This window comes from Channa argus, chromosome 13, assembly GCF_033026475.1.
Source record: "Channa argus isolate prfri chromosome 13, Channa argus male v1.0, whole genome shotgun sequence".
In the NCBI taxonomy this organism is placed as follows: Eukaryota; Metazoa; Chordata; class Actinopteri; order Anabantiformes; family Channidae; genus Channa; species Channa argus.
Genome location: NC_090209.1, coordinates 19,302,169 through 19,325,149, shown reverse-complemented (window position 1 = coordinate 19,325,149; position 22,981 = coordinate 19,302,169). Strand labels below are relative to the sequence as shown.

At 38.5% G+C, this 22,981-nt stretch overlaps 1 protein-coding gene across 3 annotated transcripts in view; it reads right to left on the bottom strand.

Annotated features, from left to right (window-relative positions):
* Nucleotides 1–22,981, bottom strand: part of nphp4 (nephronophthisis 4) — a 138,237-nt gene that overhangs the window by 57,676 nt on the left and 57,580 nt on the right. For all 3 annotated transcript variants that reach the window (XM_067525908.1, XM_067525905.1, XM_067525907.1), the window contains 3 exons: nucleotides 8,436–8,654; nucleotides 7,775–7,913; nucleotides 2,871–2,923 (listed from right to left, as the gene is read on the bottom strand). In XM_067525908.1, the coding sequence (XP_067382009.1) occupies nucleotides 2,871–2,923; nucleotides 7,775–7,913; nucleotides 8,436–8,654 (411 nt within the window). The remainder of the gene's footprint in view (nucleotides 1–2,870; nucleotides 2,924–7,774; nucleotides 7,914–8,435; nucleotides 8,655–22,981) is intronic.

Here is a 22,981-nt window from a genome sequence, read left to right as displayed (position 1 = left end):
ATATGCAGTAGAATTGAAATGATTAAATTATGTTTGTGGGCAGCATGAGGGCGGAGTGGTTAGCGCTGTCGCCTCACATCTATGTGGAGGTTGCGTGCTTTTCTCGTGCTTGCGTGGGTTTCCTCTGGGTACTCCGGTTTCCACCCACAGTCCAAAGGCATGATGTCAGGTTAACTGGTGACTCTAAACTGCCTGTAGGTGCAAATGTGAGTGTGAATGGTTGTCTGTGTGCATGTCTCTCCGTTTTGGCCCTGAGATAGCCCGGAGACCTCCACGGTGTGCCCTGCCTTTCACCCAGTGACGGCTGGGATAGGCTCCAGCTACCTGCGACCCTAAACACGATAAGCAGCAAAGATAATAGGGTGGATAATTAATACTATATTTGTTTAAAAATAATGGTTTGTGTTGTTAAGTGCTATATAGAATGTAACCTTGTCTATTTTTTAAAACCAAATTACTCTGATATGATCAGTGTATAGTGAGGGTCACCAATACTGAGGGTCATCCAGTCACATCCATTCTATAAATACACTTGTTATTAATGAAACACGAATGAAGATACCATTGAATTCAAAGTTCTATTATGGTGTAAATGTCACCTGTGGATATATTTGTTACTGTGTTTCCAAAATCTACATAATCTTACTTCACATTAACTTGACAGTGTTTTTGGTCTTAAATTGTGTGTTTCAGCTTTGGTGCAAACTCAGTTGCCTATTTGGGGAAATTGCTGTTTGACCTTTAAACTAATATACTAAAATAGGATATAGGCATCTACTAATTTTGAGATGACATTCTGGGATAATAGAAATATCCTGGAAATGTAAACAAAAACACACTGTGGTACTATATTTTCTACCTGTTTAAGAGATAAAAATTTGGGGAATCATGAATTGATAAAGTAAAGTCAGTCATGCAACTCAGTCTTTTGATGTCATCTCCAAGCTGCCCAGCATATTCATTTGGTGGTTTAAAAAAGTATTAATACAGATAAGTATCACAATATTAGTTTTTGTGATATTATACAGTCAAAATCACTACCACTATGTATTTTAAGTAATAGTTTAAATTAAAGTATTATTATAAACTAATTACTGAAATGCTAAATTTGAAAATGGTGGAATTTGTGGTGTGATGACTGGGTAGCTGTTCTGACTGTCTACTACTTAGAGTCCATAAAAAAACATCTTATCTAAAGATTTTATGTCAATGGTTTGTTCGTGTTTTGTTATCGTATTGTCTCAACAGATTCTATGTGCATTCCTAAAAGAGCTGCCCAAGTGCAGACTTCCACCACCCCTGCTGCTTTAATCAGAATGAGGGTCAATTTGTAGAGTTCATGGGTGCAGCACTCCCACAGCTCCCAGCCCCAGTTGGTTCAATTTAAAATGAGTTGACGGTAGAGACTGCGGCTCGTTTTGGCCCAGAGAGCCAACACTGAAACAGAGCTCATCTTTCTCCTCCTCCGCTCTGCAGGTCTATATTACTGTGTGAGTGTGTGTGTGTGTCCCTGGCCTCATCCTGAGAGAGAGCAGCATCCATCACAACTCCCAGTCTCAACTGGCACTTCCACTCAGACTGAAGGATGATGGTAAGGGACGAGCAGACACACACGGTAGACACACAGCAATGCACACTGTTTGTGTATGTTACATACGGTCGATGCAGATATTTTACTAAGAGCGAGATATGAGTCAGTCATTACCCAACTCAGATTCGATAGATAGACGATTATGGTGCAGTTACATTTATTACATAGTTATAGAATTGATTAGTGCTGTATCAGTTGCCTGTTGGGACCCTCTAACATTCTTATGCTAATGTGACATTTAATCTGATTCAATGTAAAAAGGTATGATTATCATCATCAGTATTATTTTTCTCAGATTTTAAAGGTTATTTAAATGACTGACACGCATGAATCAGTTGTTGTCAAAAAAAAAAAATTATCAAATACACACACACACCCCCACACACACAGTGTTTGTACTGAATTCATTTTTTTTAAATGAGTGAAAAGATTAAATGAAAATGTAAAGGTGAATGTATGTATGTGAGTATCTGTGTGTGTGTGTGTCTGTGTGTGTGTGTATATATATATATATATATATATATATGTGTGTAAATTTGTGACTTGCACTTGATTGATACCTCCTAATCACATTACTGTTGAGAGATCTGGGGCAGATAATGTATTTTTCCCAACGTTAACCAAAAAACAAAAAAACACAGAGAGGCTGGATCTGCAATCTTTGTTGACAAACCAGACACAGCATGACAGTGGATTAACAGGGTTTTATGATCTTTGTCTAAAAAGCAAATCCATATAAAGCAAACTGCTGGAACGGCTTCCACCTTCCTTTTATTTAGCCACCACTGCAGGTCAGCTTGTAGTTGTAATGAAATTATTCTACTTATTTTTTTAATTTAGTATTTGCACTATTTGCATTTTAAATATATACCTACACACTGAGCTGAAACTCTATTGTCATCAACTTTGTCTCCAGATGTGGCAACATTTGCCGACCAAACAACTTAGACGATAATATAATTGTGTTTTAGCTCATTCAGCGCGTCTCAAGTGGCCCGAAAAAAATAAATCAACTTATGCAGCATTAAATGACAGATGATTAGAATAGGTGACTGGCTAATGTACGAATCATTTCCGCACTAGATTACAGTGACACATACCGATAGGTCAAACTGTGAGCTGTGTGGACGTGCTGACAGCAGTACTTTTCAGCTTTTGACAGAGATATGAGTACAGGACATCTTAAATATCTGCAGTGTTGACTTGAGACACAACTATCTGTTCTGGGGCTTTGGGTTTGGTTAGCCTGTCCAGTGGAGCAGGGGAAAGAGCGTCTTACCCCGGGGCCTTGGGGTGACTCTGGTGGAGAGGCCGGTGGAATGTTTTTCTGATCTAAAAAACACAAAGAAGAGAAAAGAAGATAAGACAATTCAAATGATTATCTAGTCTATCCCCTTACAGTGTTTGTCTAGGGTCTTCCGCACAATAACAATTATTCAGTGTTTAGCTTTAGTTCAATTAACATTTCTTAATTACCATCTTCTCCATGGTCTGAATACATAGCACTTTTAATTTCCCCGCATGGTTAAACATTTAGTAGCATATTAGCTAATGAGAAATAAAAGATATTGACAATAAAATGACATCTTCTGTGAGGATTCTACTGATGAGTCCGGTGGCATCCCGAGGTGCAAAGAACATACCACACTTCAGCAAAGCAAATAACTCAGGTGGTAAGGCAGGCATTCAAGGACCACAGGGTCAGTGGTTCGATCCCTGGTCCCAGCTACGCGTCGAAATGTCCTTGGGCAAAACACTGAACCCCAAGTTCAAGCGCTATGTAAGTGGCTATTTCCCAACTCCGCTCAAGACTCTGGGACGCCAAAACAATTCATAACCAGTGACAAAGTTGTCACTAAGAGTTTAAAGTCAGTTATTCCTGAGATTCTTTTGGCGGTAGCCATGGTAATACTGAAATTAAAGACTTTCCAGTATCTCTTTGTCCTCCTCTCCCACTCTTTTTCGCTCTCTGTGCTGGGCTTGAATGGCCTTTTGGAAATTGCCTCAGTTGCCTGGGGCGTCGTACTGTAGCTCCCATCTGTTCAGACTACATGCACACAGAGTGGACATGGTGCGGGACTGGCTGGCTCTCTGTCACAAATGTGCTCTGGCATTACCCCCAGCAGCCATTTTGTTTTTAGGGCTGTCTGTTTTCTCCCTGTTTTATGGTCTCGGGACGACAGAAAACGTGTTTCACCTCATTAGCAATTGGTTGTTTATTCGTGATCAATGAGAAGCCTTTTTGACAGCTGAGCAATCTAGCAGATGTATGAGCAAGCACCTTTACGTGTACAAGAAACCAGCAAATGAGGAAGAATAGATTTAAATACGAAAAGATGATGAATCATTGAAGTTCATTAATCAGCATCTGTGTCAAATAGCAAGAGGAGCATATTTCCCTCCTCTCAGCATATCATTAGGAACAGAGGGCGATATGTGGTGTCTTAACAACAACTTGGGATTCTGTAGCTAAATTATAGATTAATGAAAATATATTGACTTTATAATTTCCATCGCTCTAAACGCAAGTCTTGCAGATATTCACCATGAATAACTTAGAGGTTCATACTGGGAATCCAAGATTGGCATCTTGTTTCTTTCTAACAAATTACCGATTCCAAGGTTGTGAAGTGCAGTGAGTTCTTTGCACCTTAATAAATCTAAATGCACCAAGGACTTGAATCACATGTAGTATTCCAAACCAGTCCTGGCTTTCACAGTTATTTAATTAGGCTATGTGCAATGGACAGCAACGCATTTACAAGCATGGCCCTGCACTCACACACACACACACACACACACACACTCTTAGAAAAACAAAGCCAAGGATGATTAAAGTATTGGAATACAAGAGTGACAGAGATTCATGATGTCATTCTCCTCTGAACACTAGTCCAAATCATTCAAGCTACTTGGGGGATTCTTTGAAGACACTTCAGCACTGATTAAAATGTCATTAAGAGACTTTGCCAACACACCTAGAAAGTAGGCCCTAATCAACACTTTTATTCTCTCCCAAGATAAGTTCAGCATCATTAAGGGGAAATCATCAAATTTACAACCTGGGTCCACTCAACGTCTTTCTGCTGTCACTGGGATTGAGTGGCTATGTGTAGTGTTTACTACACTTTTTATCAATTCACTAACACACCAGACCCAATCTGCAGTTTAGGTTTCAGTAAGAGAAGCAGTCTGTGGCACATCATTTATCTTTGGCTAGGAAGCCCTTTTTAAAGCTCGGGTTCATGAGCTATTTTTGCAACAAAATGGTGGAAAGGCTATGCTTAATCGGCAACAATGGAGTCAAAAGCTTCTGTCAGAGGAGGTCAGCAGCACACACTGATAACCCTATTAAAATCTAGAAAGAAAAAGAAAAAAACAGGAACGTGGTTCATGTTTATGTTAATATTCTTAATAACTGCAAAGAACAGTTTATACCCTGAGCTGACTTTCCCTCTGTGGGTCAGAAAATGAGCTAAATTGCAAGTTTTCTGACTGATGACTACTAACTTTGTGTTAACATTTGGCTAATTATTATCCATCCACCCATCCATTATATGTATTTTCTATAATTTAATAATACAGTCCCACGCCCTCGGCCGTGATTGCTAATAGTGACTGACCACATCATGCACAGAGCAAATGGCTGTCAGTAATGTACAAGGATTGATCAGTATGTGGAGGTTAACTTTTATTTATCAAGATTTAGGGGCACTTTTTATGGTTTATTTGTGATCATCATGCCACAAATTCCCCAGAGATCAGAGATTTTCAAAAAAGATCAGATCTACACTGCAGTTAAGTTATGTCTCTCTCATCGCATTAATTCATAGCATTTATTTTCCCCACACAATAACAACACAGGCCCTGAAACAAACTGAAGAGTAACATCTTTTTAGGCAGCAGTTGTCATTTATTAGATTTGGCTTTGCCTTAAAGAATAATTTGGACTTTATTAGACGTGATTACCAACAATGACATATACACATTTCAGAGTAAAGATCATACATCAAGATAAAGGAAAGCAAAACCATGAATACAGATTTCTGTATCCCTGTTTGAATTTAGAGATATTTAGGTAGTAAATGTGTTCATACTTACTCCAAAATGCTAAGTCATAATTATGAGATAAGGGTCTGGTGGTTAAATAATAAATCTAAGCCCCTTTGTTACCTGTTGTTATACAGTAGGTACAGCAATGAGGGCTGTAATTTAAAGTGGAGCCTCATACTCTCATCTTAATTGTAGTTACACATCAGTTACAATAAATAAAGTACAAGCAAACACTGGATTACAAAGCCTCTCATTAGAAACTAAATTTGCATGAAGACTGTCTAAGAACACTGGAAGAACACTAGAAGAGGAAACTGCAGATGGGTCATGTTTAAAAAGAATATTTCTTAATGCCAGACTGCAAAGAGTCTTTCCCTAGCAACAGTGCATAATATTGGGGAAATATCCAGAGACATCCTCAAGGGACAGTGCACAAAGGCCAAGGGTGGATCCCACTGTTGCAGTAGCACAGTTGCACAACCTTCAAGTGGTCACGCAGCATTGCATGAGAAATTGCCATGTTGCAATGATTAATTTAGCCACAGAAATGCTGGCCTGTTTTAGATGGACTAAAAAAGCATAAACATGTTCTGAGGCCAGTGACCAAAGACATGTCAGAAAACACAGATATCAGTTTCTCTGTGCCAAAGATGAAAAAAAAAAAAAAAATTCCAGACCTTCATCAGAGGTAAAGCCAGCATCTATGATAGTACTGTAGTGGTTGCAACATTCCCTATGGCATGATTGACTTGCATATTTGGTAGGTTGAGAATAGTGGGGTTTTAGAGAGACATGCACTATAATGCCATCAAGTTAAGGTCTTTTCTCTGGAAGACAGTGGAAAATTCAGCAGGACAATGCCAGGCCTCATTTTGTACATGCTCCGATGGTGTGGCTTCATAGACATAGTGTGCGTGTGCTTGGCATCCCAGCCTCCAGACCTGTTTCCTTTTGAAAATGTGTGGTGCATTATGAAGAGGACAATGACACAGCAGCAAATGTTTCACAAAAGAACTGCAACAAGTTGCATCCTTAGTTCCCAATACAAAAGTAAAATAATGTAAAATAGTTGTAAATACGCTGTGTCCCCAACTGTTTTTTGAGATACTGGTGGAAGGGGAAATCACAAAATTTAGTTTTGGAACTGGAACAAATTTTGGAAAAAATATTTATCAGAGATAATATTTGTCTGCTATGAATAAAATATCTATATTCATACTTAAACTGCTTATTACATGGAAGTGTTGTCAAATGGCAGAAACAGAACAGGCAAAACAATGAACATGAGCAAAATATTAAAGAACCATGACCAACAGATCGAGAACTAACTCAAAGTATTAATGTAATGGTTTTGCCATACTGCACTCACATATAATAATATATTCCAATATATATTACATCAACTATGCTATTGTATGGGTCTGGTCATCTTTTTAATTGCTTATATAAAATATTTGCATTCCACAAAGAACTTTCTGAGACACTGCTAATAAAAGTATAATGAGGCAGTAAGCACCTTGATCAGGAGCAGTCAGACAGTCGGACAGATTGTAAACAAACCCCAGGGATAGTCAGACATGTTCGTTTCAGCAGACATGCTATCCATCACAGACTAAATATCTGTGCTAGTTTTGGTTTAAAAAGCAGAAGTTTGTGGATACATGGTGTTGTCTTTTTTTTTGGCCATTCTTTAAATCCACTCTTAAAGCAGCAGAATCAAGCCTTGTTGAAATTAAAGTGGCTCTAATGGACACCCAAAGTCTTCTTTAAGGTTACAATTGTATTCCCCTCAGACCCCAATCATGCTTATCATGCAAAGAGCAGGTGGAGCCACTGAGATAATGCTGCGGCGGTGGGGGCTGGATGATATGCAGAGGGCAAGTTAGTTTGATGCTTGTAGCTTGGAACTTTGATTACGCCTGCAAAATTGCTGCAAACTGGAGGTACACCCACACAACAAGTAACACTTTCGGTTCCAATAAACAATTCTTTGTCCTAAAGAAATTTGAAAAAGGGTCATTTAAAAGCTTTAAACAGCAAAGAGCCTTTCAATTCTTTACTGAAAGAAAACTGATCACATACGCTTTCTCTTTTTACAAAAACCATTATGGATTACATAATTATATTTACCGTGTTTGAGTGATGAAGGTGATCTTGTCTGAACTGACACAACTTCATGCTTTGCCTTCAGAGATGCATTTGAGATGGATGCTGTTCTTTCCAGACTTGACGACAGCCGAAAACGTATTGTGTCTTTTGCCTTTGAGACCTCGACAAAGGAAAAAACACTTTAGAAACACAAGACAGTTGAAAAACAAAAAGGTTCCGATTTTGAAAAAAAAGACATATGAATGAGATAAAAGCAGGCTATACACAGCGTTGACATTTCTTTTTCTAAATTCCAAAATATGTAAAAATTCACAGCTAAGGCTAAATGATCCTTGAAAAAGTTCGATAAAACATGAAAGTCACTAAAAATGTGAATTGAAGACAATTATTTGTCTACCAGTGTGATGCAACCTACAGTGAAGATTTGCATGGCAGAGCTTTAATGGATGATGTATTCTGACCTTGCAAAAGAACGGCATGAGGGCCCGGCAATACAGATGACTTCTCAAATCTTAATGCACCAAATAATCCCCCCCCAAAATATTTCGACATTGTGAAGGTTTTTGCCTTCAGGGAAACATCTGTGCGAGTGCTGAAAAAGGCACCTTGTCTAAACATTTCTCAGCTGATTCTTTTACATTTTGTTCCCTCGAAAAAGATGTCCTCTGTGTTTTTGTGTTACCTGGGCTGTGCCTGGAGCTGAAAGTGGTTCTGGGCTCTGAGTTTTGGCAGACATCTCTGTGCTGTAGCCCATGACTCCATAAGGGTTTGGCTTTGCACCTCCTTGCAGAACAAGCTGTATCTCTTCCCTCTTCCAGTCAGCTGGCTGTTGAAAGGGGCACCAAATCCCCCAACGAAGGCACTGCAAGAAGGCCGCTCGGGATGTGGAGGTGGCAGACAGCTGTGTGGCGGAAAAAGACACAAGAACAGAGGACACTTAGACAGTGACATTCTTATTGTTCTCACACTGAAACAACATTGATTAACCTTTTATTTACCGAACAGTAAAAGGTCTTTCTTGAAGCAAAATAAAAGTCTTACAATGACATTAGGCAACAGCTTTCCTAATATTTCACCCTGTCAAAACAATATTTTTTTTTCATTAGTTTGCACAAGGCAGGACGAATTTAAAACACTTCCTGTATTTGTTTAGTATAGAAGACCAATTTTATTAAACAAGGCAGTGAGACAATCACGATCCTACTATGAGCATGTGTAATTAAAATGATATCAAAACAGCAATATACACAAACAACCTTGCATTTTATGTCATCATGGTCTGAATATGAATCCTTGCTTCTGCCACTGGAATAACTGCAGACTTTTGTAGTATTTTATTATAGACAATTAATACATTCATGCGTTTAACAAAACATGATATTAGAAATTGATTATGGAATGATAAATAAAAAAATATATAGAACTTAATTTACCAGTTCATTATCCTTTAAGTTCAATAGCCCTAAGAAGCTTAGGATTCCTCCATTTGCTAAAGCTGTCTGAGTGATATTCAACATTAACCCCCATTATTCTTTCCTCTATGTAAAGCACCAAATACAAGTGCAACAGCATGTGGTTGTGTGATTAATTAGTTTCAAATTATAATGTTAATTCGACCTCATGCTCACATGACAACAATTCTGTTTGTAGTGTTGAGCAGATCCATAGCAGCTAACCATGAAACTCCCTTTTTCAACTGAAATTATAAAAATGAATGACAAGAATGTGAGGTTTAATTAAAAAAAGGACGAGCCATATCTATCTCGTCACAAGCACAAAGCTCGGTCTTTGTTCCAACTTGTTCTAAGACGTGTCACAATAGGTGCTGATATTCCAGCACAAGCAAGGATGAGGCAGCTTTTAGATACAGTACGGTCACAGAAGACCTCACGACAGGATTGGAAATAATTGGGATCAATTAACAAAACGAATGATGTTGTCAGTGTCACTTAATTCAGAGAGTTTCTCATTAACAACTACTTTGTCTTGCATTTCTTTCCTAATGCATATTGAATATTGTTTTTTGAAGTTTTAGATTAGAAATTTAACAGTTTAACATTCTCACACAGAAGAACACACTGTAATTGAACCAACAACCACTAATGACTGAGTACAAGGAGAACAGTTTGGTTTCGTGACATTTTATTGAACCAGGATCAGATGTAACAGAATGAGTGTTTCTGTGACTTCCTTTGAAAACTGTGAAGTCTGTTGGTCACTGCGCCCTGCTGCCACCACCTGCTCGCTTTCCAACGAGTCCTCGAACCTTAAAGGAATAGTTTGGGATTTGCAACCTGGTCTTAATGTAAACCTGAATTCTATTTATGCATATGGAACAAGCAGTTGGTTGCTGAGGGTTCCCCCCCCTCCATTTTGTCCACAAATGTTTCCTCCCAGAACATAAGGACAGAGGGCCATGTTGTACAGCCCTCATTTCATGGGTAAAATGCATGAGTCTACCCACAGTTAAAAGGCACCAGATCATATCCCTAAGTCAGGCTCAGAAAAACCGATAAGAGTCAAATTTGTCCTAAAAATGCTTTACCTTTTTATAGGTTCTGAATCCATGTAGGCCAGTGCCACTGCTGGATTCATACGCATCTCAGGTGGACTTTGACATGCATTCTTTCCACAGAGTGGTTGCTGTAAACCATCTAAATACGATGTTACTGTTACACGGCCTTAGTTATGTTTTATGGGGTGTAGCTTCATGGTGACCTTACTTGGGTTTTAGCCCTTTGACTTGAAATGTGTCTAAAACATATTATAAAAATTTGTGCAGTGAATCAGCTTAGACAATCAGTGAATCAAACAGCAGTGCAGCACCAGCCAGACTGAAACACAACACACACACACACACACACACACACACACACACACACACACACAGTCTTCAAAACAACAAATAAACTCCCCTCAGAATTGAAGGCCAAAGCAGCACCAAGATCACTTTTCTGCGGTTAAAGTTAACCAGTACATAGGTTTTTTTCTTGCTATCAATAAAACACACTCTTCAGCATTAGAAGGATATTAAATATCATAAATGTATCTCCCAGAAAAATTAGAACAGACCCATGCTTTGCCTCAATGTGAGAATAAATGAAGACAGCAGCAGCTGCTCTGTGGTCTGTGTCAGCTCCACCAAAATTCAAAAAGTTCACAAACAAAATCCATAAAGTGTGTGCTATGAAAATTTTTACCAGATGGCTGAAAATGTTCTCACAGTTATAACTTCACTATGAATACCCATTCAAAAAGCAACCACTGCCTGCAGCTATTTATGCACCTGTTCGTGCATCAACCATATGATAGTTACTAATATCCGTAGGAACAGAACTCAGCCAACAAAGCAGCTATTCATTTTACAGAATTGCTTCTTTAAATTCAATGTCATAGTGTAGGCTATATTTAATTTAGATGTAATAAAAGCACGGAAGAAGACTCCTTCCTGTATCTGTTATCATGCATTTTTCAAAAGTTGCCTTTACTGTCGATGTAATGTCAAAGTCTTAAGCTGCAAAACTATAAAAGTTTGTGAAACAGGCACTTCGGTCTTTGGATCAATAAACTTGTGAAATATATTATTTTCAAGACTACAGATGGTACTAATGTGTCTGATATGTGTCTGATAATCAGGAATTTACTTTTTACTTATTTTTCTCTGGTTTTATCGGATATTGTGATCAGTGAATATGTTTAGCTGTAATAATGTAGTATTTCGTCCTTCGATGTGAAGTGGATGGCCACCTCAACCAGCTGAGCCACAGTTCCCCAAACATTAACCGTTACTTTACAATAAAAATGTTATTTTTTATAATTTCTGATATGTGCTCGTTTACTTAAACCGTGACTATGCTTAAAAACTGAAAACAGCATTTACTTGGTGAGTGGTGCACGATGACTTGTTTGTGTCCCAAGACACGACAAGACATGACTTGGGACTTTCTGTTCTTGATGTGGGACGTTGTCCCTACTCTGGAAAATGGCAAGTAACATTGTAAGGTACAAAGGTGCCCTACAAGTGCAAACATTTTACCCTTTGGCAGTAAAATATGAACCTTTTAATTAATTGGCTTATTTCTTCTTGAGCTCTGGCTAATAAAAAGAAATTTGTAGGGTAATAACCAGGTGTGTTCTTAGTTTTGGTGCATATATGCATGACATCTAGAAAAATGTATCTTTCTAAAAGCAATTGCATTCACAGGTTCATCTGGAAACATGCCGTGCATCAACGAATGACAGTTGTCCACATCCACAGCAATTTGAAAAGAAGTAAAATGAACTAGAGAGCTTTGAAATCTAAACACTGCGATGGCTTTGCCTCTTACCACAGCAGACCACTGTAGAAGGTCGATATATAGGGTCACACATTAAGTTTAGAAGCAGCTTTCTTGTGTCTGAACATGATTTACAATCACTTCCATTGGGCCTCTACTTCAAGAACAGTAAATCCCGTGGATGATTTAATGCTTTAAATCAGCCACAGGGGACCCAGAGGTTTTGCTCAATCGATTAATAAGCCGGTCAGCTTCAGACGATTTTAATCAATCATAGCTAGGACAGTACAGAATACACAAGGAGCTTGCTAGTCCACGCTGTTTAAAGGCAAAGTGGAAAATATAATGATTTATTCAACGCTTACAACTTCGCCAAGCTCATTTTTTACATGTAACACCATAATGCAATACATAATGCAATAATGGTCATCATTCATGTTCAAGTATCTTCTTTATTATACATGTTATGCAGCACCCATAGGGTAGTATTATAGGGATTAATAGATGTGGAGTTGGAGGACTTTTGAAATAGAAGGTGTCAGAAGAGATGTTTTTGCAGGGCATGATGTCAGTCATGACATCACAGTAAGTTCTTTATTTAATGAAGTTGTAGCATCTGTTTGTGCATTTGCATAAAGGCAGGGAAACTCTCAATAGGTCATGTATTCTGTATTTAATAAGTGAGGTCGTATACCTCAGTAACATGGATAATAAGGCTTTGTAGATAAATATATAGATAAGTATATTATAAAAGCCAGTGAAGACCAACCTTCCTTTTCATACAGTTCACAGTAGTGAGTGCTACAGCATTCAGCAGTTTAACAGTGGAAGCAGCAGCATGAGCATATGGTGTATTTCGACAATCCAGAGCAGACATTATAGGGGATTGAACTATATTTTCTTGATTGCAGAAGAAAAAGTTTTGTTTTGAATCAAATTTGGCTCCTTATTTTTTTCTACTAAGATGCTCATTATGAATCTTGTAGGACAACCTCAACACACTTGTGCAGTTCTTTATTATAAAACCTTTAACCTCCAACTGACTGTCTTTGACGGCCAAAAAACACAAAACACACAGGATACATGCTAAAGCCACATCCTTTGTTGACCCGTGCATTCATTTGGGAACATCAAGGGACAGTACATCCACTTTGCTTGAACAACCAATGCTGTTTTCTTTTCTCATGATGATTGTGCAAAAAATGTTGGCTTATTATTATTTATGTAAAGTAACCTTGCTACCCAGTTTCTTTGTTCACAAAGCCCAAGGTCAAGCATTTAGATAGGCTAATGGAGTTGACATTTTGAACACTACAACTAAGTGCACTGCTGCAGGGACTAAGAGTGTAAAAGTGTAAAGGTTAAGCTGTTTGATAGCAGCTAAACCAGTATATTCCCCTTTCCTATACAAACAAACACTGTTGATGTAAACCCACAAATGCTGAAAACGTGCACGGTTGCCATTTCTTCCGCTATTATTTGCACCTACCGAGCAATTTATCCAGTGTCCAGAATGGTGATTCCCTTCTCTGCAGCAAAAGAACATGGTGTCTTACGGAGCATTGCTCTTGCCTGTGTCTGACATGAAGCAAGTATCTATTTTAAAAGTCTTCAGAAGTTCCATATTCCATTCCTCTCAAGTTTGTTTCAGACCTTAATTTTTGCCCCAAGCATTGCAGACATTAACAGCTATTTCTTTGAAATGTAAGTCGAGGAATATATGGAAGCCATAAAACAGATAGCACTATAATCTCCCATGAGGCATTGCCTGTTTTTCCACTTCATGGGGTTGGATTAATAACATGCTTTATACGAGACTTTAAATCAAACACGTCTATTTTTAAATGATGATTTTGTAAGAATGATCCAACTAGAGTAAGATCATTTTATGACACATGGAGTCGCGCTAAAAATTGTGACATTTAACATGTCTATTTTTTTTTCTAAGTGTCTGCAGAACATGCGAAAAAGAGCAAATTGAGTGTCTCGCATAAGACCCAACCCTTGCTTCTTGTACTATCCGACGCATAAAATCAGTTGCAGGAATGATACGAGAGCAAATGCTTGCTGAGTTCTGAGAGAATGAACGAGACAAAGGAATAATCAGAGGCCTTTTCTACAGGGGTGCGTATGGCCTTGGAAAAAGCTTTTATCTGCCCAACACTCAGTGCTTATTGCAATTGTGAAAAGTGAGATTGACATTATGCTTTAAAATTGCACTGAATGACTGGGTGTGCGAACAAAAAGAAAAACTCTGAGCCAAGCATCCTCTGAAGTTTAACATGTTTCACTATTAACACATACAGTCTCTCATGTGACATGAACTAGGATGAAAAGGGTAGTAATTTTTTTTATGGTTCTATGGCCTTCAAAAGAAAAGATAAGAAAGGAAATATCAAAGCAATGTGAAGAGAAGAAGAGTGAAATTTAAATTCCCTTTGAGAGACAAAGCTTATAGCAACATGCATATTTCCTATGATGTAAGTGCAGTGGTTTTATATGAATGAACTGCATGAAGATGCTCTTTAGTTTTGGTGATAATTTAGTTTGATCTGGGGTCTGGTTAACACTAAACATTAATAGGATAAACATTGATTTCCTTTAGCTTTTGAGGCTATTTGATGACGGATTATGACAAATATTGTTGGGGAACTAATTTTCATTCTTCATATGTTGAAAGGACATGCCCTTCCTACCCTGCGGCAACGCCCGCAGTTGACTGTGGTAAGACAGCGTGTTGTAGAAAGCGTTAGCTAATGTACTGTATGCATGTGTTAAGGGCCTCTAGTGAGAAGAAAGTTGCCTAGAGGGTCACACATTGACTTACTGTGAGCACCACAGTAACTCGGGAGTCTTAAAGAATTGCAAAGCTTGCTGGTGGCAAATCGAAGACATTAAATCAATTAGATTTTATTTCAGTGGAAATAAACTATGCCTTTTTCACTTGCACTGTATTGGGGAGGAAACATTTGAATTAGTCAGGCAATGTGCCATTTAAATGCTAGGTTGCTTTTAGAACTGTTTGCCATGCTACTGGTCACTATGTCGGACATACTGTACGTAGCCGAATGATCAATAGCCAATTTCCCCCCCCAAGTGTAATTACTCTGTTGATTTGAGTGTTAACAGCTACATTTAAAAAATGAGCCATTAACGTTCACTCTGACAGCAGCCGAGCACTTGTTTCAATTTTGCACATGGGAGAAAAATAGAAACGGTAGCCTAAGGCGAAAACAAGGAAGCAGCAAAGTTCTTCATAAAGTTGTACTGAAAACAATAACAGGCAATGTCACTGCACACATAATTGCTCCAACTGGCAAAGCGTTTTTCAGGGGAAGAATCTATCAACCTTGTTTAGAAATATACTAAAATATAATACTGGAGCCTTTCCATTGTTTTTTTTTTTTTTTTAAGTGTTTCTGTTTCAAACATACTACGGTGTGGAAACAAAGATCTAATATCTGCGACCTAGAGCATAAAAAGTAATCATTACACTTTTGGGGGACAGCGCAGAGAGAAAAGGAGAGGGAGAATTATCAAAAGGTGACAGATGGAGAGTTTTGCACATCAAAGAGAGCAGAGACTGCATTTCCCAGCAGACGAGAAGAACTGGGAGCAGAGGGGGGGAAAAAAAACAGTCAAATTCAATAATACTTACTAACTGAAAAAGGTATTGAGAAGCATTTTCTTATGTATAAATGTAAAAATACTGCAAATTTTAGAAATAGCTACTAATCCAGAGCAGTGATTACTATGTTCATTTGATCTTTCCTAATAGGTTAGAATACAAAAAGCCCAGTTTGTGATAAACTAGAATAAAGCAGTTTGCAAAAGTAGTTTTGTAAAAGCTCAAACAAAATGGCAAGATATTCAGCAACTCGCGGCTTTCTGGAGTACAGCAGGAATTAATCCTAAATTAGGGGCATGTGAGCATTGATGGGAGACGGAGTCTGACAGTTATTACTATTCTGGCAGTCTGTTGGGCTGTTCAAGTCATTATTTCAGCCAAGACCCTATGACAGGCACCGGCCCAAAGCTCCCACTACTTATTCTGTACAACGAGAGGCCCTGGAGGAAGTGAGTGAACATGCACTGAGATCATTAACTTAAGAGTACTAAACCCCTCAAATGTTAATCCCTTTGCACAAGTAGCCCAAATGAACAAAGCAGGGTTACCGCGCACTATTCTACTCATAAGGCCAAATAAGATTTCGTTGACAAAACTTCTAGATGTTCATGAAAGATGTGTTAACTGCCAGTTTGGTGCAAATGTTGAAATTCTTCTTCTAAAAAGCAACACATATACTGTATAACACCGAAGTCAAATTTTACTAACAAATTCTGTGCTTGCTTTCAAGAAAGAAAAAGTTCAGACCTGAGGCAAATAAATATATTAGCCATGCTGGCAGAGTGGTTTTAGACATGATAATGCCGCTTGGTCCGTCTGCTCAATGGGAAGAGCAGCAGGATGGGATTCAGAAGTTGCGAGATCAAATCCCAGCCTATACCACCAGGTGAGACACTCAGCACTAGCTCCCCCCGGGGAAGGGGTTAGGTAAAGTGCAGAGAAAGACTTATGTGAGATATGTGCTCAATGACAATAAAGGTTGTTCTGCTTCTCTTCACTTTTGTCCAAATTGCAATGTACTACAAATGTGAGTGAGGTTGGAATAAAATTTTAGTACAAAAGTCCAAAGACCCAGGTTGATCCTATTCTTCTTGGTGATAACCAGACTTTTCCTCTTGTGCCATCAGCAGGTTGACATTTGAAGTGCACTGTAAAATGGCATAAAATTTCATACAGACATCTGCTCCACTCAGAGTGAATTTCTGTATAATAACTTTGTTGACCCCTTAACATTTCCTCTCTCATAATTTCAATCTGCCGAGTAGTTCGGATTAATAGCGAACACCACCAAACCTAATGAAATTCCCATGAGTCCAAGCTTTGCCTTTAGTGCAGTTTAGCAATCGTAGTATGCTAACACACTACAATTTGTAATATGTTAAGCATTACCCACTAGACATGTTTAATTAGCCTTACAAAAGAACTAGCATGGTGCCTTTTAAAGTGTAGAAAAAGTAACCACAAATTAAAGGAAAAGATTATTTTCAGACATAAACGGTATTACAGGCTGAAACAGCATCAGTAATTTGGTCATGTAAAATAAGAGCATGCATTTACTGAGAGCATTAATATGAAGTACCCCAGATGATTATCAATCCCCCATCAAATCACCTGAAGATAATGATAATATAAAAGGTGAGAAATGACTGCCGAATTGCTTACTGAATGTACAATGACATACTGTGCACTTGCAAGTTTTACGACAACAACTTTTCCATTAAAGTGCTGTCAACATATCTTATCCTTATAATCTCAAATTAATCGTGTGATGAAATTTTCATCTTTGATGCATGAGTACATTTTACAAAACATCAAAGCGCCTTTAAATGTGGAGTGTGCAGGCATTTATCAGGTCTGCACATGCAATCTGACTCCACATATTGCAAATATTGTAAGTAGTGAATAGATAACGTCGCGCTTTTGGCACAACAAATTTAACATTGTTTCCTCAAAGAAACACAACTAGAATAGCAAGTTACTGTGACAAGTAATGCATATTTTTTTCAAAAATAAAAACTGTATAAAAAATACACAAATAGGATATTAAAGGCCTACATGTAAAATTCATATATACCACCTTCAGATTTTAAATAAATCCTGTTGAATCACACTGGTGTGATAAAGAGGATGCTGCAGGGTAATATGACAAATCTCTAATGACTTTGGTTAGAGACAGGATTTTTAAGAAATACATTTCTGTAAATGCTACTTTATGTGGAGTGGTGGACGACTCAAATAGAAATTTCTACAGCAGCATGGGCCTTCGAAGTGCCACTGACCACTTTATGCAACTGCTGGTCTAAATGAAAATCATTCAAGTCAGGGCTGAAGAACCTTTATATTGGAAGCAGGGCCCCAGTTTGAGGTGGCCATCCACATAGCAACCATTAGATGTGCAAACATCATCACTGCTGCCTCTCTCGCTGCTGGGTTGCTGTATCCATCTGGAGAAGGATGGCACTGCTGGCAGGCAGTGACAGTGTAAGACTCACTCTGGGCCTACCGTAGGGGGAGATTGATGCACTTCTCAGTGGGGGGAGAGCTGACATTCATTTTAATTACGTGGGCAAAATACTGTGTTTGCTGCATGTAGCCTCTCTCTTGCTTTATCCCTAACTTTTCTTTGTAAAAAAAAAAAAAAAGAAAGAAAGAAAGAAAAAAAAAGTTGCAAACATTTGTATGACATTTCAGATCAGAACCAAACAAAAATATAACTGGTTTCTTTCAGAACAAGGTCCTTACCACTGGGAGGACATGTATATTCAGATGACAAGCAAAGTAAATAGTCGAGGAAACAACGACCTGGGGAGAAGGTTCAGGGGACAGTGCATATATACATATATAAAGAGGGGAGTTTAATGAGCACGTGATTGGGGAAAGCTTCACAAGTAGCTTCTCATTCAGCAAACCTCATTAAAACCTGCAGGGGCGAAAAAGCGCACACACACACACGGAAAAGACACAATGCGAACAGCCACACAGGAACAGCCACTTAAGGGAAGTCAGGGGGAAAAAAACACAACAATCTATATGGCATGTACATGGTGGTAAACCAATTAAAATCCAAGAAGCAGACTCTATGGCACATAGGAGCTGAATACCATCACCTTTAGTAATGCCAGCCACTAGCCCCACTAGCAATGTCACTGCTTTCTGCACCACATATTGTTTATCCTCCATCCTCAGATAATCACATCTGAGACAGAGCCACAAATAAACAGGCAACTGAAGAATAGATTTTGTTATACATCTCTGTTACGGCCCTGGCTGTATGTCATGTAAGTTGTCGTTCCTTTTTAAGTTGTGCTTTGTGTGAATGTTTTTGAGTGAGAGTCAGCGCTCTTTGTTGCGTGGATCTGTTTGTCTGAGTTGTAGGTGCTTTGTCTGATTGGATAGATTAGGGGGCAGTGCCAGGAGCCGATTGGTCCGTTTTACACTTCCTAAAGAAGGGAGTTAGGGTTAGTGAATGTGTTTTGTTAGTTTCCTTGGTCTTAGGGGCTAGATAGCACTTTCTTTGGGAAATAAATTCTTTTGTTTGTTATTTTGAGCTTGGTTCACCTTGAGTCATAGTGCTTCACTTTTGTATCACATTCACCTAGTTGTAGAAAGAAATTCCACACTTAATTGTCAAATTTAGATGATGGATTTTGGTTTAGGGACCGGGGAGGGAACAGCCTTATTTGTACTTGTATGTTGCACTCCTACCCCCAGTGTCAAGTAATGGAAGACAAAACATAGCACATACATGTGCACTAAAGATTTTGAACCACAGTTACTATGTTGCAAAATAATATGTACATAGGAAATTATTTATTTCAAAAGGTTAAGATGCTGATTCAACTTCTTATGCACAAGTAAGCACCCAAACACCACTGTGTTAGATTAAAACAGCATTCCCAATCTTAGTTTCTTGTATATTAATAATAGTAAGACTAGTGGGACTAGTATGACTTACTTTTCACGTACTCTGGGACAACAGGCAAACAGCCATATGTCTCTGCATCCATTCATGTAGTTTTAGGGGCGACTGTTGCTCAGTTGGAAGAGCAATCATCCACAACTCCAGCTTCCTCCAGGCTACATGTTGAAGTGTTCTTGGCAAGACACTAAACCCCTGGTGTGTTTTTCACTTGTAGATCACTTTAGATATAAACATCTGCTAAATGACATATTTTTTTTCTTGGCATAGTGTCATGTATCACGTGCCTTAGATTATTTTATAGAATTCAACAATAAAGCTGGAAAAAGAGGAAAATCCTACTTTTGTCTACCACTATCTGATTAATTTGCTAAGCGGCCAGCGCCCAGCAGACATTTGTGAGCACATGCCAATGATTAAAAAACAAAATGCTCCTAGCATGAAAACGTAAGATTGAGAAAGGTGTGTGCATGGTAAAAATAATCATCTTACTTTCCACATTCACAGCAGTAATTGATCAACAAAACAGGAGAGATGCATCGTACACATCGTTGGGTTTCTTTGCGCTTTGCCTTTTCTCACAAATTCCAGTCACACAACTCTGTAGCTAAATTTAAAAAAAGGACTGATTCATTTTTATTTTTTTTATTTTTTACAATGTACTGAATGTGAAACTATTCATAAAATATTTTAAAACATCAATAGGATCCTTATAATACATCAACAGCTAAAAACAAAATATACGGGGAAATTACAATTAGTGCATGTGCAATAATCACAACACAATTGCCACTGAAAAATAGCCCATTTTAGAGCAATTTTTTGCCATCATCATGGTCTCACTGTCCAAAAAAAGAGAGTCAAAAGCAATAACTGCTTAGTGATATGCTTGATTTCAGCTGGTTAAAATGCTTTCCAGCACTGATACTAGTATCCTGCCACATGCCTGACCTTGATGCCTGATATATGTATAGAGAATATTCTCTTGTATTGGCAACTCTTTGTCCAGTAATAGTTCAGAATGTTTCCATTTCCTCTGCATCCACTGCACTCACCAGTCTCATTAGTTATTTATAAAATATTCTCTGCTGCCGCTCTGACAGTGCTAAAATGCTTCTGGTTTGGAGCTTAAATCAAACCAATGGCAGAAAATAAGACTTTGTGCATGAATGCTGCCATGTGTGTTCTACAGGGGACAACAACCTTTTCCGATTTTGTTGTGTAGTGTTCTCTTTGAGATGCAATGTTGGTTTATATAACACAAAAAAAATGGGCTTGTTGTCCAGTTCAAATTAAATGTATCCAGATGACAGCCCAGTAAAGGCCAAATCAGTGAATATGTTTAAAGGTCATGCATTAATAGTTACACTTCCTCAGACGCTCTTTGATTTCCTGTACTACTAACTAAGCTCAGTCAGGGCCGAAGGTGACACAACACAGAAATATGAAGCGGGTGAAACGTTCATTACTGGTCGGGCCCTGGCCCGGTTGCTCAAACCGAGAACCCATTTCAGTACATGACACGTTTCAAAACAGTCAACATCCTTTTCCAGAAAACAAGTTTGCTGTCATGTAGCAGCTCCGGAGAGTCACCAATTACTGTTTTGAGGATGAGATTTGTGTCTGACAGCCACTCAAAAGCATAACAGCGGTTAGTCAGAGCATGAAACCAAGTATCTATTCTCCACATGTTCCTCCCCTCCCCTCTGTCTATCCATCTATCTGCTTTGCTTCCATTCTTCTGAGACTGTGACCTGCGAGCAGTCACTCATTCTCCGTGTCAGTGTTTTGGATGACTGCAGCTGTCACACCTACCGACAAATTGCTTCCTGGCAAAAGGACAAAGCCACGTGGGCCATCATCTCTGGATTTCCTCTGGACCAGCCCTTCTAGTGGTGAGAAGGTGCCGCTTGTCAGCAGACAACAGGAAGCCCCATCGTCATGTATTAGGCCATTTCCGACTGCATTACACGGTTCAATTGATGAGCAGTGCCAAGCTATGGTGGCTGAGGAGAGACAGGGATCGGCGAAAAGAAGCGGGGCGGAGATGTCTCCGATGAAGTTACAGCAGGGCTAAATTGGTGCTGACAGACCACAATTAGGCAAGCCATCGCCGCCTTGCGTCAGTTGTCAATGACCCAAGTATTCTCAAGTGAGTAAATCATGTAGTGTGGAAGGCGTCCTCTTACACATCTGAGTGGATAACTGAATGCTTGATGGGCTATAATGGATACTGCTTTTTTTCACTTGTGTAACAGAGTAGTTTGTCAAGGAGACAAAGAGGTGCAATTAAAAGGGTCAAAAGATTTTACATCTGATGAGAAGTATTTACATCAGTGCTCTTATATACTATGACATAGTTCTGCACTAATATTATCTGGAAAGGGAAATCAAGTGAATCAATTATAGGCTCTGTTAACCCATAATCATCACGTTATCAAAGGCCTTGTTGTGTTGGTACTTGATTCCTACCTTCTAACTGACCCAAGGGGTAGATGCTTTAAACACTGTAGCTTGAAGCCCCAGGATCTATAGTGCAGCTGTACCATATTATATTGTACACTGTGGTGGGGGTATATTGTCCCCACCACAATAAAAATGTATGATACCGCATTGTGGCTACTGTCATTCCTTCATTGTCTGACTTATCTACTTTAGTTTAGTTTACTATTGGATGATTGTCAAGATTAAGTCAGGCATTTGTTTTATCTATAATTAATCACATTATATCTAAACAATTATTGGCTGCTAAATCTCAACTATCATCTTTATTCATTATAAAGTTAATAAATGACTTGGTTTGTACTGTAGTTTTCAGTGATTCCTTTTCTTTCTGACAGGTTTCCCTGGAATAGTCATGACAACAAAGTCTTAAGCCAAGTCCAAGTCCTAAACTTTACTGTTCAAGTCATAGACAAGTTATTATGCACGACTCACTAATTAATTGTGGTCTTAGATTTCTGGACATTGTCAAAGTTCCCTGGCTTCATCTGTCAAAATATCTTTGAGATGCTGAACTCCAGTTTTCTTCTGGTGACTCATTTTCTTCACCTGGTAAACTAGGAGAGTATTAAGTGAGTGTAGTCAATTTAAAGCAAATTAAAGCAAATAAGATGTGAGTGAGAGTATGATGAACAGTGGGAAAAAAATGTGCATTTGTCACATTTTACAGACAACTGTACCATGTCCTTAATGACAGAAAGGGCACCTTTGAACATGCATATAAAGATGCACAAATAAATAAACCTACAATGTGACATTGACAACATGACAAGAAAATACATATGGTTTAAAGAATTAGTTGATTTGTTCCCCCCTGATGTTTTGTTGTTGATATCAGTAAATAGCAGATGGTCTCTTACCTGACACAATAGTGATGTGCAGGCAGTGCCTGTGTTCTGAAT